The 18259-nt window shown below is 37.5% G+C and overlaps 1 protein-coding gene and 2 long non-coding RNA genes across 3 annotated transcripts; 1 reads left to right on the forward strand and 2 right to left on the reverse strand.

Moving 5' to 3' along the window:
• Positions 1-1555: 1555 nt before the first annotated feature.
• LOC149596214 (uncharacterized) lies at positions 1556-1967 on the reverse strand. The gene is made up of 2 exons (XR_016379345.1): positions 1665-1967; positions 1556-1588 (listed from the first exon to the last, which is right to left on the reverse strand). It is a non-coding gene; the product is annotated as an uncharacterized LOC149596214 (long non-coding RNA).
• A 36-nt stretch (positions 1968-2003) lies between these two features.
• Positions 2004-4866, forward strand: LOC149596215 (uncharacterized). The gene is made up of 3 exons (XR_016379401.1): positions 2004-4357; positions 4423-4521; positions 4657-4866. It is a non-coding gene; the product is annotated as an uncharacterized LOC149596215 (long non-coding RNA).
• A 5963-nt stretch (positions 4867-10829) lies between these two features.
• LOC149596216 (uncharacterized) lies at positions 10830-11339 on the reverse strand. Its single transcript, XM_089861314.1, has 2 exons — positions 11035-11339; positions 10830-10971 (listed from the first exon to the last, which is right to left on the reverse strand). The coding sequence occupies exons 1-2, from the start codon at positions 11337-11339 to the stop codon at positions 10830-10832; spliced, it is 447 nt and encodes a 148-aa protein (XP_089717440.1).
• Between the last annotated feature and the right edge of the window lie 6920 nt (positions 11340-18259).

Below are 18259 nucleotides of genomic sequence, written 5' to 3' on the forward strand. Positions count from 1 at the left end.
AATGTATTATTAAACTTAACAACAACATCTGTTGACCATTGAAGCCTCCAAAACCCACTTAGTACCCTATACATTTGCTCAAGGTTATAACTTTCTGCCGTTTTCGGATGTTTTTAAGTCGATTAAATGTCTGACTTTGTAAGCAGTTTCGCACTGCATGCGAGAACTGCCCGCGCTATAAGGGGTGTTGTTCAGCATATAAGAATTGAACTCCCTGCATTGGGATATGGTTCTGCATGTGAGAACTATGCTCGTTTCTAGAGGGTTAAAATAATTTACCCCATAATCTTCCCTATATTTGCCAAGAAAATTCCAAAGTTATTCCAAAGATATTTCCCAAGAAAATTCCAAAGATATTGCAAAGATATTTCCCAAGAAAATTCCAAAGATATTTTCCAAGAAAATTCCCAAGATATTTAAGAAAATTTCAAAGTTATTTCTAAAGAAAATTCCAAAGTTATTTCTAAAGAAAGTTCCAAAGTTATTTCCCAAGAAAATTCCAAAGTTTTCCCAAGAAAATTCCAAAGATATTTCTTAAGAAAATTCCAAAGTTATTTCCCTAAGAAAATTCCAAAGTTATTCCCTAAGAAAATTCCAAAGTTATTTCCCAAGTTAAACCCTGTAATTTAAGAGTAAAGTAAACAACCACGCCCCCAAAGTAAACAAGTGTCGTGTTAGCGAGCCCACCTCCCCGGGGTAGATATTTTTCCTGACTATAAGTGACGGATTTTGGTGAAAAGCCTCATTTCATCGATAAAACAGGACAAGATGAAAGGTTCACCAGATGCTCCAATTGATTTTTGTTTTGAGCATGTATTAATATCCGTAGGTATTATAGTAATTATGCTTTTAAACACACCGTCAAAGTATCCTATCGTGGTGTTTTTGGTATTGTTAATGCCAATTACTATCCCTATATCATTCGTAATAGCCTTGCTAATAAACGATATATATTTTCTACTAGTATTTTTTTCGCCATTATTATTTATTTGTCACATCATCTACGAGATATTAAATAAAGTAACTTTGTTACCGTATTGGTTAGCCGATTCGTTATTTTGTTTAAGTCACGAGTATTATAAATATGTCACCCGTATGAATTTTTACTCTGTACCGAAATCAAATACGTAATTTAGTAAAAATAAAACATTTTTTTATTGATAATTTATACATGGTTTCAAGAATTTTCTTTTAAACCGTTCGAAATTTCCTCCCACGCGCTCTCTCGGTCAACTTCGGAGAGAAAGCGAAAGTAATCCAAACCAGTTTAGCGCGCCACGGAGGTGTAGGGCGAACGCGCTGTATAAGAGTGAGAGAGGGAAAAAAAGTTGTTCAACTAGTCTATAATATAATTCTCAATAACATTACTTGCTCTACCGCGCTGGAGATTGAATTCCAAAGCCACGGTGAGTGTTTTTGCATTCTGTAAACCAAACTTCTTAATTAATTTAACGTTCGTCTTAGCGTTTTTTGGAACACAATAGACTAGATTAATACAATTAAGAAGTTTGGTTTACCATATACGTAAGAGTTTCAATATCTCCAAACAGGAATTTCAACGCGCCACGGAACTTTTATGGCGAAAGCTCTGTAAAAGAGACGAGATTTAAAAAAGTTGTTCAAGTAGTTTATAATATAATTCTCAATATATCAACATTACTTACTCTACCGCTCTGGAGAATGAATTCGAAAGCCACAGTGAGTGTTTTTGCATTCTGTAAACCAAACTTCTTAAGGATATTTAAAGCGTCTTCTTGCGAATAACCGTAATGCGTGATTTTATTTGATTCGATATAGTCCATGGCTAAAGCTGTCAATGTTAGCGGTTGGTTTAGATTTAAATCCATTAAAAGTATTTTTTTTTTCGTATAAATCTGTAATCAAAAGATATTATTAAAATACTTCGCTAAACCCGTGTTAAATTATATATTATTAAAATAGTTCGCTAAACCAGCGTTAAATTATATATATTTTTAGTTTAATTGGAATATAAAATATGATAAAAACTTTATTATAACTGCAACATTGTAATTACTTTTTATAAAATATTTTTCTTTGTCAGCTTTCAAAATCAATTCTTTAAATTATTATTCCCCATAAAATCAACCGCCTTTTCTTATGTCAAGGGTCAAATAAATTTTTTTTACCTTCTCAGCTATCAAAATAAATTCTTTAATTTGGTATTCTGCATAAAACCAACCGCCTTTTCTTGTGTCAAGGGGTGGATTCGTTTTTACTATAGTAAAATTTCGCAATAACTGAAATAACTCCAGGTAATTTAAGTTAGAACTAGTATTTTATTATACCTTAGGGTTTTTCAAAAGGAATATAAGCTAAAGAAAATCAGTATATTTCATCACAAATTATTTTTCTAGTATTATAAGCCTTTTCTTAATCTGCCTTTTTTCACTTATTGTTTATGGGGGTGGGGTTGGGTGTTCTACGTCTTACTAAAGGGGTGAAGATGCAAGACAAAACACCTACCTCTTTTCACTTATGATTCAACCTCGCTAACGCGAGACAAGATGTTAGAATGCAGTCAGTTGTGGAGAGTTAAGGCCTTTTAACGGGAACGAGGGGCTCATAAAATTTCTGAATCAAAAGTGACCGCGTTTGATGGTATGTGTCAATTGAGAGTCAAAATAGATTCTAATCCAAATTTTAATATTCAACATAATATTCAATCTTATTCATAAATTTTCACACACTTTTATGGGAGTCAAAATAAAAAATTCGACAAAAATCAAAAGGGGGGTTTTCAATTTATAACCTCTATGGAATGTCTCCTTTTAGTTTCAAATTTAAATTTTAGGGGTGTTTGGGTTAAAATCGTGCAGTTATGCAATAAAAACAATAATATTCAAAAATAGAAAATTAAGATTTAAAAAAAAATGAATCAATCCGTTAACCATAATCTAAGTTCTTTAACCATAGTTTCAAGTCAGTTTAACAAAATAGTTTCAAGTTTTTAATTTCTTACGACAAGTTGCTCCTCTTCCATATTCTTCTAAAGGGTTAAGGGTTCTTTTTTCTTCTTTCTCGAGTTAAGAGATAATTATGATTTTTTTCTTTTCTCGCGATTTAAGGGTTAATTATTATTCTTTTTTTTTCTTTTAATATCTCGCGCACTCGCGTTCCTTCTCTTCTTCAACTTAAGGGTTAAAAAAAATGTCCCCGAGTTTCTTTTCCGAAAAATTAAGGATTCAAATTGACGAAAAATAAAGGTATCAAAATGAATAAAAAAATCACCGATTCTCTTCCAAAAATTAGGGATTCAAATTGATGAAAAATAAAGGTATCAAAATGAATAAAATAAAATCTTCGATGTAAAATAATACTCTGGACTTCTAAGGGTTTCTTAAGGGTGAGCCGACAGGGTTTCGTTAAGGGTTTCAGCTATCGACTGAGGGTGGGACAGGAGGGACTTCGTATATATAACTTCTAGTTTCTCGCAAGGATCTCTGGGACAATGACATTTGTTGATTGACTTCGGTTTACCGAATAGTGGACCATATTTATGACGTAGCCGGGCGGATTCATGTTAACAGCGAATAGGCAAAACTTTTTGTTTTGGGATCCAATACGTATTGGTCAGTTTAAGGGTTAAAAAAATGTTCTAGAAGTTTCTCGGGCCAGGTACCAGGATAGTGACTCAAGGTCTTGTTGCTTGGGGTCTAAATCAGCGTGACATTTCTCTGGGTTCTTGGAAAGAGTTTTCGTTGCTAGGTATTTCATTTTGCACTATGGATATAGGGGTATAGGATAGTTCTAGAACGTTCTGTGTCAACATTGAGGGGCTAGTTCCTCATCTATTGTACGAAACAATTTCTTTTCAGTTTCTTTTAAAGGGATAGGTTTAAGTTTAAAGGGCTAGTAATATCTTTATAATGTTCATTTAAGGTATTTCACTATTAATTTACAGATTAATCGAAAATTTAATTTGATTTTTGAGTTAAGATGGTTACAGTATATTTACCAAATCTGAAATAAATAAAAATGTCTAATATTCAATCAAATGAATGGTAAGTTTAAAATATTTCTAACAATTATTTCCTAAATCTTGTAAGGAGATAACTTATGTACTGAAGGTGTACGGTTTATTATTATCTATGACTAATTATTTTAAGAAATATCCCTATATTTGATTATAATTTATTTATTTCATTATTAGCTCTTCCACCCAATCAATCTCTTTGTGAGTAAAGAAATTTTAAGTTTTAAAATAATACAGCTATAAGATGACAAACACCATTTTTTTCTACATTAGGCGGAGAACGCAGATTGTACATCCCATTCTGCGAGGAGACGAAATTCTTCGAGAGTTTGTGGAGAATTTATCTCGGGCGTCCCCCCTATTGTATATTGATTGCTTTATCTCTACAATTAAATCTATAACTGATTGCGATACTATTGATAATTTAGCGAGGACAGATTTGAGGAGTTTAATGGGCCGGAAGAGTTAAGGGACCTTCAGAGAGCTGATAGAGCTGATACAGAAGCGCAAACACCTATAAGACCTGAGTACAGTCTATTTTTAACTTTCCGAACACTTTAATTTAAACTCTCGTGTTAGTTCAGTGGTTAAATAGATTTAGCTTAAGATATATTTCTAGTCCAAGTTAAAGCAATTGGATCAAAAGTTTTTTATCTTTGCAGTGTCTACAACTAGCCCAAATTGGGCATTGCCGAGTGCCCAAAACGGGCGACGTTTTGATGTGTGTTTACTGCAACGATGTGAGCCACATCAGGGTGACAGTATGTAGAAGTAAAACGATCGTATTTTGTAAAAACAATCAATGTACAAGATACGGCTGTATTATTTATAAAATCAGGCATGGTGTGTTGTATGTAGTTCAATAGAAAATAAAAAAAAATAAAATCGACATGTGTGATGTGATTGTTAATTAATTCTCGAAAACCAAACAAATCTTCCATACATTTTCTGTCAATGAAGAAGTCTTTTACATGGTTCGAAATCCCGTTTTTCTGAGACACAGGAAGAACTTCATGTCTAAAATGAACTCCATCTTTTTCTATTTTCAATTTAAAATCTACAAGCATTTTTTCAAAGTATTCTGGATGAGTTCGCAAAAAAACAACCGAATATTCCTTATTTTCGTTATAAGGAGCGAGAATGAGGGTTTCGTTTCTCATCAAAATTGTCCATACATTCAATGGAATAACAAAAATAGCACCAGATTCTTTTATCTCGGCATAAAGAACAATATCTTCTCCTCTCAAACCACCGTTAACTCTAATTAAATTTGATTGAAAATGAGCGAATATACGCTCTTAAAAAGCCATTAAACTGTTTAAAACTAGCTAACTTAGAAATACTCGATATACAAAGCATTAAATTACCAGATCTTTCTTGATCGGGATTCAAAATTTGATGAAGTTTTCTATTTTTACTCCTCCGTTTATATACTCTTCTCAAGTGGGTGTAGCGTTGTTCAATTTATATTCATCTGTATTAAAAATTTTAGCATTTCTTGCTTAATAATTTTAAAATGATTTTCACAAGTCGTGTTTAATTTTTAAACATAATTACTCAATTTTAGACATGAAAATTTATCATGGTATAGTGCCCGGGTTTGACTGAAGACTCAATTAAATATTTAAAATCAATTACTATTCAGTCCTCTAACAGTAGTGAAGTTATCCTACCCTTTGGAGCACTGCCTTTCTGCTGTGTGCTTAGTCTGGTTTAAGCCCCCAAAAAATGATCCTATTGCGGAACTGCAATCAGGCAACAATCGATGCAGTGCTTGCAGTTATCATTCCCGTTATTGTAGAACATTAAGTATGAAAAAGGTCCAAAGTTTACATGCTGTTCGAAATGAGGGTGTGAAGGAGAAGTCTTCACCAACTGCAAAACACAAACTAAAATATTTATCTCCGAGGACATGAAAAATACGTCGAAGAAAAGAGTAAGCTAGAAAACGTAGATTGTTTCAAGTCAACTCTAAACTTGCGGAGAAGTTTGACAAATTAAAATTAAATTTATCCGAGAAAAAGAGTAAAGAAATGACTGACGTTACAAGCATAATAAATACTGATTTCAAAGCAGAATTAGAAAACCTATTAAAAGACCTACCCTCAAACAATGACAAAGAGGCCGAAATAAAGAATTCAATGAAAGAAATTTGGTTGCACGTAACAAAAGAACAAGAAGAAAAGGATGTACATGATTTTGCTAAAGATAAACAAAGAAATTGTAAGATAAGGCTAAGAGTTTAATTTCCTCCATTCATGAAGAATAAATATATGAACATATTCAATGTTATATTTCAGCAATTAGTCTGGAGGATAACTGTCGATTTTCAACCAAATCGTGCACTTTTTCAAGAAAGCGTGAAACTTGGTGCAAAGTTAGTTTGGAGTATATTAAGTCAATTAAAGATTGGAGGCATTCCATATCTCTGTTGTCACAGCCGTGACAAGCCGTCAACGCGGCCGTGAAATTGTAAACTCACCTAACATCGTTTTAGGTAGCACCCCTCGAGATACGCAGCCTTTGAGCTATGGACAAAATGGAGGGGTCGTGCATAAAGCGAAAATATCTCCTATTCATAGAAGCTCAGTAAGATGCGAGGGAAATTTTCAATAGAAAATAAAACCACGCGTTACAAAATGAACAAGTTGGGAAAACCAAAATATTACCTCTCCGAGGAGGACTACTTACAAACTTACTTACCCAGATATGGAAATGTTTCTTTTTTTAAGAACAAATACTGAAGTTAAAATTTATGAAATATTAAAGCAGTATACAAAGCATAGCAAATATACTGTAAATCAGACGACATTTTACATCCAATAAGGATATACTTGTACACATTAAAATCATCCGATGGGGGAAAAACGGGAAATGAAGAGCTAAACTTTGGGGGGATATTACCTTTACGTTTTTGTAAAGGCCCAATTGTCTACTCCTCAACTGTATACCCTCTATGTTCAAAGCCATATTCACAACAGGGTTGCCATGTAAACACTATCCTCTCGTTTCACCTTAACGATTTTCTTAGTTTGTCAACATGACTGTTAACGTTACATAACACCAAAGCTTATTTGGTTCACGGGTGGTTGAGCGGTTTTCAAAAGAGCGTTTTGGAATAAAGCGGTTCCTAAAACAGCGGTTTGCAAAACCGCGGTTGCTGTTTCCGCGTTTCTCAATACAGCGCTATTTCCCAAAACAGCGGTTGCTGTTTCCGCCCAAACTGTGATTGATAGGAAGGGAAATATCTATTATATTAAGTATATAGGACAAAGAACAATATTATGCAAAAAGGAGTAATGTTATATCGGAAGTAAATATAAAATATAATTTTTTGGAAAAGGCATATTATTTTGGGAAGTTAATGAAGATAAACAACAATATTTTGGAAAAGGCGTACTTTCGTACGCTCAAGATATAAACGCTGTAATCAAAATGCGCTAAAACGAGAAATGGCTATAATGGCAAACGCGTTTATGAAAATGCCGTTTTTGACAATGCTGTTTTGATAACACGCCCAATCGATAACATACCAGCTTATTTGTGGCTACACACACTGAAAGTAAATGCGCACCATAAAAAGCATGAAAACACGAAGCTATAATCCGATTACGATCAGACCTTTCACTGGTCTGGGCTGCGTCCAGCAGAGCTCCCCAAAATGACAGCGGATTTTGGAAAACGTTTACCGGTGAGATCTGTCGTCATAGTTTTTCTCCGGTCATCGGTGTTTTAAAAATGACGCTAGCGCAATAAAGCGTGCAAGGTGGCGGCCACGGATGATAGTGAGTTGCGGGCATGCTGGCGTGACGCTGACAAGAAGCGCATGATTTCGAGAGATCTTCTATATCTTTGTTAATTTGGGGCCACCAGAACCGGGATCTCGCAACTGTCTTCATGGCCAAAATACCCTGATGGGAACTGTGTAGTTCTTGAAGGAACTTCTTTCGCATCGCCTGGGGAATGACAACTCTATTTCCCATTAGGATGATATCTCAGAAGGTTGAGAGATCGTTCTTGCGTTTCCGGAAGGATTCCAGTTCTGACGAAGCTTTGGATCTCGGCCATCCGAGGGTCATATAGCCTCGTAGGGTAACAAGCGTCTGATCAGCAACTGTGGATTCGGCCAGTTCTTCAGCCGTGACCGGGCCGTTGATCGTGGTATCTCTGAGGGCGAAATTATTCCACTGGTGCTGGAGTGTCCGTGATATTCCCAATGGGCAGAGGTAACCGACTTAGGGCATCAGCATTTGCATTGGCTGAGCCTTTCCGGAATCGTATCTCATACGAATATGCTGCCATGATCAATGACCATCTTTGAATCCTTGCTGCCGCCATAGGAGGTACTGGTTTATTGGCACCGAAGAGCGTGATGAGAGGCTGGTGGTCCGTGTATATGATAAATCTTTTTCCGTAGACGTAGTCCTTGAATTTCTTTACTGCGTATATCACGGCTAACCCCTCTCTGTCTAGCTGAGAATAGTTTCTTTCGGCCGCTGTCAGACTCCGCGACGCGAAAGCGATGGGCCTCTCAACGCCGTTGATGACGTGCAAAATGACCGCCCCGATTCCTGTTGGAGAGGCATCGGATGCTATGGTAATTTCTTTTTCTACGTCATACTGGACTAACACGCCGGACGATCTGATGGCTTCCTTTGCTTCGTGGAATGCGGTGGCTTCCCGTTCACTCCAGATCCATGGTGCGGAGCCAGTCGTGTGGCGTTCTTCGGTATGAATCGTGCGTAGTAATTTAGTAGTCCGAGAAATGACCTAAATGTTTCCACGTTACGCGGAGTAGGCGCGTCCATTATGGCGGTCATCTTCTGATTTTGTGGGTGAATACCGTATTCGTCGAGAGTATGTCCGAGGAATTCAATTTCAGTCTTGAGGAATTGACATTTCTCTTTCTTCAGTTTGAGGCCAAAGTCCCTTAGTTTTTGAAGGACTTGGTCCAGGACTCTGAGGTGTTCTTGTTTGTCACGCCCGCCTATGAGCGTTTCATCTTGGAACGGCGTGACTTGATGGATGTCATTGAATATGGTCTCCATGATGCGTTGGAAGATGGCCGACGCCGAGGCTACGCCAAATGGGAGGCGGTTGAAGCGGAATAATCCCAGTGTGGTGTTTATCACTGCGTATTTTCTGGATTCCTCGTCTAACTGTATCTGATTATACGCCTCCTTCAGATCTAGCTTGGAAAAGAATCGGCAACCAGCCAGCGTAGCGAATATCTCTTCGGCCCTTGGGAGCGGGTACGTGTCGATATTCAGCATCGGGTTGAGAGTAGATTTGAAGTCCGCGCAGATTCTTATCCCGCCGTTTGGTTTTTGAACGGTTACAATCGGAGATGCATATGCTGAGTAATCTATCTTCTCGATGATTCCTTCTGCTTCCATCCGACGAAGTTCTTTTTCGACGGCGTCTTTGCGAGCGTATGGGATTGTGCGTGCTTTACAAAACTTCGGCTTCGCTTCTGGTTTTATGTGCAGATGGGCTTCGATATTCTTGACTTTCCCCAGCCCAGGTGTGAAGAGCTCGGAATGTTTCTCGAGTATCCTCTCTATATTTGGCTCGTCCTGGATTGCGTGAATTGGCATTCTGCGAGGTGATCGGACGGATGGAAGTATGTTTAGCTTCGAAAGAGCCATTTTCGGCCACAGAGATTCGGTCCATTCGTGTCCACAATCAGCATCGGGAGCGTCTCCTCTTGCACGCCATACTTGACTCGGACTTCTGTTATTCCAACAACTTTCACTTCGTTCCCTGTGTACGACTCCAGTTTTCGGGAAAACTGTGTGACTTGAGTGGTAGGAACAAGTCGCTGAAACTCTGTCTGGGTTATCATGGTGTGTCCCGAGCCATTATCGACTTGAAACGTGACGTCCGTCCCATTAACGCCCAGGGTTATGGTGACGGGTGGTGGTACTTCCTCTCTGTTTCCGATCCTGTTTTGCACGACGTTGACAGTCCAGGATGATTTTTGCTGGTCTGTTCCAAGATTTAGAGATTTGGCCTCTCTAATGTGTGCCACTTGACCTGAATTTCCCGGTCGCTCCCGGATCTGGCAAACGTCTACATCATATTCGGAGAAATGGTGAATCTGGACTGACTCATCATGGTTTCCCGTCTGAACAAAGTTAGCTTGATGCGATTTCCTTGGATTGTGCCTCGTTACCGGTTTATCCGGTGGATGTAAACACGCCCGGGCCAGGTGTCCGATCCGATCACATTTCGAGCATTTTGCATTGGCGTAAGGACAGTTCCGGGTGTAGTGGTCAGGACTTGCACATCTTATACACTTGCTGAGATCAGGAGTTGGTCTGGTGTCCCACCGCTTCTTGTTATCGGTCTTCTTTGCTGACCGTCGATTTCCTTTTTGTTCCTTTTGAGAATGCCAATCCCTCGTTGGTCGTGCCCCTTTCGTGGTATGGATGGCGTTAATCTGGGATGCCTTAGCCGTGTCCTCGGATCTAATTTCGCCAATGCTCCGTTTCGAGTTCTCCATTGCCAATAATAGTCTAGGCTTTGTCTAAGAAGGGATGTCCACACTAAGCCTGTGGCTTGTTTACAGGTGGGTCCCTTTACATTGCATAGAGGGTTGGTGGCTAGCTCCTATGCCACAGCTAACCAACAGCGCCCTATACTAACTATTACCGTTAACCTCTGCAAGTTTTTGATGGAAAGGAGAAACCGGGTTAGACCGCGGAGGAAAACTCCTTTGAACAAGCGGGGAGAGAACTTGCAAACTCTAAGCAGAAGGATTTGTTCCCAGATTTTCACCCGGTGCCACAGTCCGGGATCGAACCCGGGATCCTCTTGCTGCGAGGCGAAAGCGCTAACCGCTTCGCCACCCCACTGCTAGTGTAGTAGCGGGCGTCAGGGTGATTGTCTTCTTCTCTTCTTCTTCAGCTATGAGACGTTGTTGCATTGGATCGTTTCCGATCCCAAAAATGATTTGGTCAACAATCATTTCGTCCCTTTAGTCAAATTTGCAGTGCTCTGTGAGGTTCTGGAAATCGGCGATATACGCTTCCACTGACTCGTCGACTTTACGGTATCTTCGATGGAATCGTAGCCGGGCAATGCACCGCAAAGGTGTGGGATTAAAATATTTATGTAAAACGCCTACCAGCTCGTCGTAGGTCTTGTCCTGTACCGTCGCAGGCCGTATCCGGTCCCGTAAAAGCTTATACGTGTCGGGAATAAGTATCGTCTGGAGAACGGCTTTCCTTGTTCCGACGTCTTCTATAGCGTTTGCAACGAAGTACGCGGTCAGGCGTTCAGCGTATTGCTCCCAGGATTCATTGTGACTGTCGAAGATATTTAAACGTCCGATTGCTGCCATCGCGGAACGTAGTTTTACGCGAGTGCGGGTTGTCTTGACTAACTTCACACGGTAATGTCGTACGCGTTCAAAGTCCTCAAGATCTCGCGTCCGTCGACATTCTGTTGTGTTCCCGAATAATGTAATTAACTGCCGGTTGATACACTTAATGTTTATTCGATACAACTGATTAAAATCTAATTACAAATTATGGTAAAACTGTTATCGTTCGTGTCGGCTTTCCGAATCCCCCTTATCGCCTTTCGTCTACAGTATTTATAGTTGGCTGATACATTGGTTTTTTTACTATATACATTCTAGTTTTTTCCTACTCTATACAGTGATAGTTTTTTATGTGGAGTAGACGTAACATGAAGAATCATTCCAAACATGCAAAACTCGGCGATAAAGTTCCTCTCGAATTGTGGATGGGACGCAAACCTAAAGCAACACATTTAAGACGCATCGGAAGCATAGCCTACGTTCACATTCCGTATCCCCGACGAAAGAGCAAAATAGAGAGACGAGCTAAAGTTGGAGTTGTTGTGGGTTATGCCATGAAAACTAAAGGTCTGAGAATCAGGTATCCTGATGAGAAGAACGTAGTGGAAAATAGACACGTAAAAGTTGACAAAAGGATGCCTGGAGTTACACATTTTAAGTGGCATCCATCGGATCATTATGAAAATATCACTTGGATAATAACCGAAACCATCGACGTTTTGCGACCAAGAACATGCAGGGAACAGATGAAGAGACTTCGTCAGAAGATCAAGATATTAAGGACTTTTCGGAAGCATCAGCAGACCTGACCAAAGAGACTATTCCATGTCAAGAAAAGGATAGAGTATCTGATAAAGTAATCGCTGAAGTTCAGCACTTACCAGGAGGGTGGAGAAGGGAAGTCCAAATAACGCAAGCGGGAAAAACGAAAGGAGAGCACGATATCTATTATTATAATCCAGATGGACAACGAGTACGTTCGAGGTCCTAAATGAAAAAGTATCCTGCAGCGCAGAAAGTACATCAGGATACAGCACTGGACAAATCAAAATCACAAGAGGAAGATTTTGGTCAAGCACATTTCTGTGATATAATAGTGTTTGAAACGTACGAGCAAGCGACCAAGTCACCACAATCGAAGGAATGGAGGTAAGCGATGAAAAAGGAAGTTGATACTCTGGCAGAAAGGAACGTCACAAAACTCGTAGGAAAACCCGCAACGGAAAAGATCGTTGGATGTCGCTGGGTATATGCTGTCAAGAAGATAATCAAGGACGGATTAATATATATAGGGCCAGACTTGTAGCCCAGGGTTACAATCAAGTAGCAGGCGTAGACTATGATGACGCTTTCGCACCAGTCTTATCAGGTTGTTCATCGCACTATTTGTCATTTGTCTGGGTTGGAAACACTGTCATATGGACGTGAAAAATGCTTATCTCTACGGAAATTTGAAGCACGCCGTCTACATGAAACAAATACCTGGATTTGAAGTTGCCGACACTTCAACACATTGCCTGAAACTCCTTAATTCATTATACGGATTACCTCAGAGTGGTAGACTCTGGTTTATGGAACTCGACAAAAGTTTCCAAGCCATGGGTTACAGCAAGTTAAAAGGAACCAATTGTATCTATTATGTATGTACCAATGAAAGTAATTGTACTCGTCTACGTGGATGATCTCATTGTATTGACGAAAAATGACAGTATTTTGGACGATATATACAAGACCATAACTCAACGTTTCGACATTACAAGACCATAACTCAACGTTTCGACATTACAAGACTTGGACCAATAAGTAAACTTCTAGGAGTTGAGTTTTACTTTCGTAAAAATGGATCATTGAAAATGCATCAAACAACGTATGCCTCACAACGTGGCGACAAGTTTAAGATAACGCTGGAAGAACCCGTTAGCCTACCGATGGCGGCTGGTGTCGTATTGACGAAACACGATTCACCGACGGAAGAAGACGAAAAGGCACGCATGAAGTCCTTTCCTTATCGACAACTAATAGGATGTCTACTATTTATAGCGCAACGCACCCGACCTGACATTTTATTCTCGGTTATCACACTGTCCCAATACAACAGTAACCCAGGATATACGCATTGGAGTAGACTTTGCCAACTCGCGAGATACGTCATGACAACAGCTAATAAAGGAATCATCTATTATCCTAACGAAAATCCTGGACTAACATTATATAATGATAGCGATTGAGCGACAGATCGTGATACACGACAATCGGTTAGCGGGTATGTGGTACGGCTTGGCTCTTCACCAGAAATGTGGCGGTCTGCAACACAAAAGTCGGTGGCAACTCCCACCATGGCAGCTGAATATGTCGCGTTATCTGAAGCAACGAAGGAATTCTTGTGGTTGCGACCAATTATCGATGAACTGAAGAACTTTGACGTTAATATTGAGAAACCAACAATTTATTATAAAAAATATAGCCAATCAGCTATATTTTTCTCGAAGAATAGTGTAGAAAAATCAACGGTCGAAACACATCGATATCCGGTATCATTTTGTGCGAGAAACTCTTGATCAAGAACTGTTTGATTTAAAATTTGTTAATTCGAAAAATAATATTGCTGATATTCTAACTAAACTTTAGAAAAGGCTAGCTTTAATAATTGTGTAACTTTACTTAAACTAAATGATTGATTTGTTTATGTATTTTCTTGTTATGTCAAAGAGGGGGAGTGAAATTAGTATGAACTGAACTAAACTGAACTTTGTCATAACACTTAAATTAGGGGGTGCTGCGCTCAATGTATAGGCCTGACGGAGGTTAGCTAATAGGTTTGGTTTAATCAGGCAACTCACTTCTCCCTCGACTTTTATAGTAGTAACATGCTTTAACTTAATAAACTAATTTAACTAAGATTTGCATTGTGTAATCAATAAATTCACGTAACAGGAACAATTCTCAACATTTCGAAGTTACAATTTTCCACATTTTAATTACTACTTAAAAACTATTTTAAAACAGTTATTAAATTTGAAAACCCGTATGATTCAATATCCCCAATACTGCATATTAATGCTAGTTCAGTTTTAAAAAATATACTAATCCCACCAACTGAAGTCACTTTGTAATAGCTTCGATGTGAAGCGTTAATTATTTAAAGAGCTATAGACTTCGCTATCTTTAAATATAATTTGTTTCTAAATTTCTAACACATTTACACATTCATGACCGATTAAAAAAATTGTTTAAAACTCTTTAATAATATTTATGGTTAGATTTTAAATATTTTGATTAATAATACTTACCACTTACCAGGTATTAGAGTTGCGCTTAGTTAGTTCTTTACAACTTAAGAAGCATAAATTTCCAATATTGGGGATATTGAATTTTTTACGGAGTGTCTGCCCGTACAAAAATTTTAAGCTGTAATTCATCTGCATACGCGCTTTTTTATCGCTACCACGCTGTAATATGTATACATTAAGGCTACATTTTCTGCAGCTCGAATAACGCGAAAATTTCACAGCAATTCCAGAACTGCAAATTGTCTGCCGTTTCTACATTTTCTGTTTATTAACTGTTAATTGTCTGTACTGGCAGAAATATGCAGCGTGATTCTGCAAACGCGATGCAAAAGTAGAAATAACAGCTGCTAGTTTAAAACTGTAATTTAACCACAGTTATAGACATGTTACAGATCTGCAAAAGTGATGAAAAAGTAGAAATACCAGCTGCTAGTTTAAAACTGCAACTTGACCACGTTTATAGACATGTTACAGGCCTGCAAATGTGATGGAAAAGTAGAAATCCAGCTGCCAATTTAAAACTGTAATTTGACCATATTTATAGACATGTACAGGTCTGCAAAAGTGATGAAAAAGTAGAAATACCAGCTGCTAGTTTAAAACTGCAACTTGACCACATTTATAGACATGTTACAGGCCTGCAAATGTGATGGAAAAGTAGAAATCCAGCTGCCAATTTAAAACTGTAATTTGACCATATTTATAGACATGTAACAGGTCTGCAAAAGTGATGGAAAAGTAGAAATCCAGCTGCCAATTTAAAACTGTAATTTGACCATATTTATAGACATGTTACAGGTCTGCAAAACTTATGAAAAAGTATAAATACCAGATGCTAGTTTAAAACTGTTATTTGACCATTTTTAAAGACATGTTACAGGTCTGCAAAAGTGATGGAAAAGTAGAAATACCAGCTGCTAGTTTAAAACTGCAACTTGACCACATTTATATACATGTTGCAGGCCTGCAAATGTGATGGAAAAGTAGAAATCCAGATGCTAGTTTAAAACTGTAATTTGACTACATTTATAGACATGTTACAAGCCTGAAAAAGTGATGCAAAAGTAGAAATCCAGATGCCAATTTAAAACTGTAATTTGACCATATTTATAGACATGTTTCAGGTCTGCAAAACTTATGGATAAGTGGAAATACTATATGCTAGTTTAAAATCGTAATTTGACCATTTTTAAAGACATGTTACAGGTCTGCAAAAGTGATGGAAAAGTTGAAATCTAGCTTAAATATAAATTAAAAACTGTAACTACTCCACATTTATAGACATATTGCAGGTATTCAATTCAAGTAAAATGTCCTACTTTTGAATACCTGCAATATGGCTCTAAATGTGGTCAAATTACAGTTTTAAATTGGCAGCTGAATTTCTACTTTTCCATCACTTTTGCAGACCTGTAACATATCTATAAATGTAGTCAAATTGCAGTTTTAAATTAGCAGCTGGATTTCTACTTTTCCATCACTCTTTCAGACCTGTAACATGTCTATAAATGTGGTCAAATTGTAGTTTTAAATTAGCAGCTGGATATATACTTTTCTATCACTTTTGCAGACCTGTAACATGTCTATAAAAATGGTCAAATTACAGTTCTAAATTAGCAGTTGCATTTCTACTTTTCTATCACTTTTGCAGACCTGTAACATGTCTATAAAAGTGGTCAAATTACAGTTCTAAATTAGCAGTTGCATTTCTACTTTTCAATCACTTTTGCAGACCTGTAACATGCCTATAAATGTGGTAAAATTGCAGTTTTAAACTAGCAGCTGGTATTTCTACTTTTGCATAGCGTTTGCAGAATTGCGCTGCATATTTCTGCCAGGCTAGACAGTTAACAGTTAAGAAACAGAAAATGTAAAAACGGCAGTCAATTTGCAGTTCTAGAAATGCTGTGAATTTTTCCCGTTTTTCGAGCTGCAGAAAATTTAGCCTTAATGTATACATATTACAGCGTGGTAGCGATAAAAAAAGCGTGTATGCAGATGAATTACAGCTTAATATTTTTGTAAGGGATGAGTACATGTTGGGAATCCAAAATAAACCTCTCCAAGTCGAGACGCAATTTAGAGGCTATTTTTAAATGTTTAAATAAATATAATTGATATTTATTAATTTAATCGTCATTAATTTACCTTAATTCTAGTTAAATCGTTTTAAGAAACTTTATTCCTAAAATAATTTTAAACATAGCTATTGTTGACGTTTGAACTCAAGCGTAAGCCTCTTTAACAATTTTTGGAAATTTAGGGTATATAAGGCGACTGATTCACAATAATTGATAAGAAAACCCGCAATGACCCTGAAAAGTATCTGAAATGCACCTGCAATGATACTGCGACGTATCTGAAACGCATCTGCAATTATTCTACAAAGTATCTCAAACGCACCTGCAACTACCCTACAAAGTATCTGAAACGCGTCTGCAATTATCCTACAAAGTATCTGAATAGCGTCTGCAATTATCCAACAAAGCATCTGAAACGCGCCTGCAATGACCCTACAAAGTTTATTCCAGTATTATTCCAGAATATTCCAGTTTATTTGCAATATATTGCAGATTATAAAAAAATCTACTTAACAGCAAAATGCAGCCGTAAATTTTTGTACGGGTACAAACTTATTTACCTAGATATGGAATTATTTCTCTTTTTTGAAGTAAAAATTTACGAAATATTAAAGCAGTATTCCAAGCATAGCGAATATACAGTAAAGCAGACGACATTTTACATCCAATAAGGATAAATCTTGGACACATGGAAATCAGTTAATGGGGAAAAGAACAGGAAATGAAGTCTACGCTTCAGCTGTTAACCGTATATTCTGATAGCTACATTCACAACTGGTTTGCAGTGTAAACACTATCGTCTCGTCTCACCTCAACAATATTCTTAGTTTGCCAACATGAATGTTAACGTTAAATAACACCATAAGTGGATAAAGAGATAAGTGTGTCAGACCAAGCCATTTGTTAATGATAGTTTGTCGCAGAGCAATTGCGTAATCGCTAAACTCTTAATCGAAAACACGTCAGTCAAGAAAACGGATATAATAGTATCCTTCCGCGCTATCCGCTTATAGCTCCGCCTACTAGATTGACAGTTCAGGGTTCAGGCATATGTTTTGATCCTAAACAAGGCTTAAAAAGTTTCGGCAACGGCGATATACGGGAGTAGCAGAATTAATGAATTTATTATGGATTTAATAAGTGATAATTTTAATTCAATTGTGATAAATACTTTTGGAGAGGGAACTAAAAAAACTAATCTCCATAGTAAAATATTATCAGCGGGCCCTTTTAGATACCATTGTAGGTGATTTAAGTTCAAAGTTTGAGGAAATAATTAAGAAAAACCAACCAAGGAGAGACTGTAACACCAAAGATTCCAAATTTCAAAGCACGCAAACAACGTTCGAATGGTATCAAAGTGTTCGAGAGAATTTCGCAAATTTTCAAGAAATATTAAAGGGCTTGACGTATAACGAAGATGATTATTTTGCGCTAATTAACACCTACGCAGAGGAAGTGTTTAAATTTTGGTGTTTAAAAAAGAATAATCGTAAAGAACTTCCTGTTACGGAACTAAAAGAAACCACCGTAAGTTTGTTAATTAATATCTAGGTTCACGGTTTGA

This window comes from Phalangium opilio, unplaced genomic scaffold (assembly GCF_054372755.1).
Source record: "Phalangium opilio isolate 3A_F unplaced genomic scaffold, DU_Popi_V2 ptg000390l_1, whole genome shotgun sequence".
In the NCBI taxonomy this organism is placed as follows: Eukaryota; Metazoa; Arthropoda; class Arachnida; order Opiliones; family Phalangiidae; genus Phalangium; species Phalangium opilio.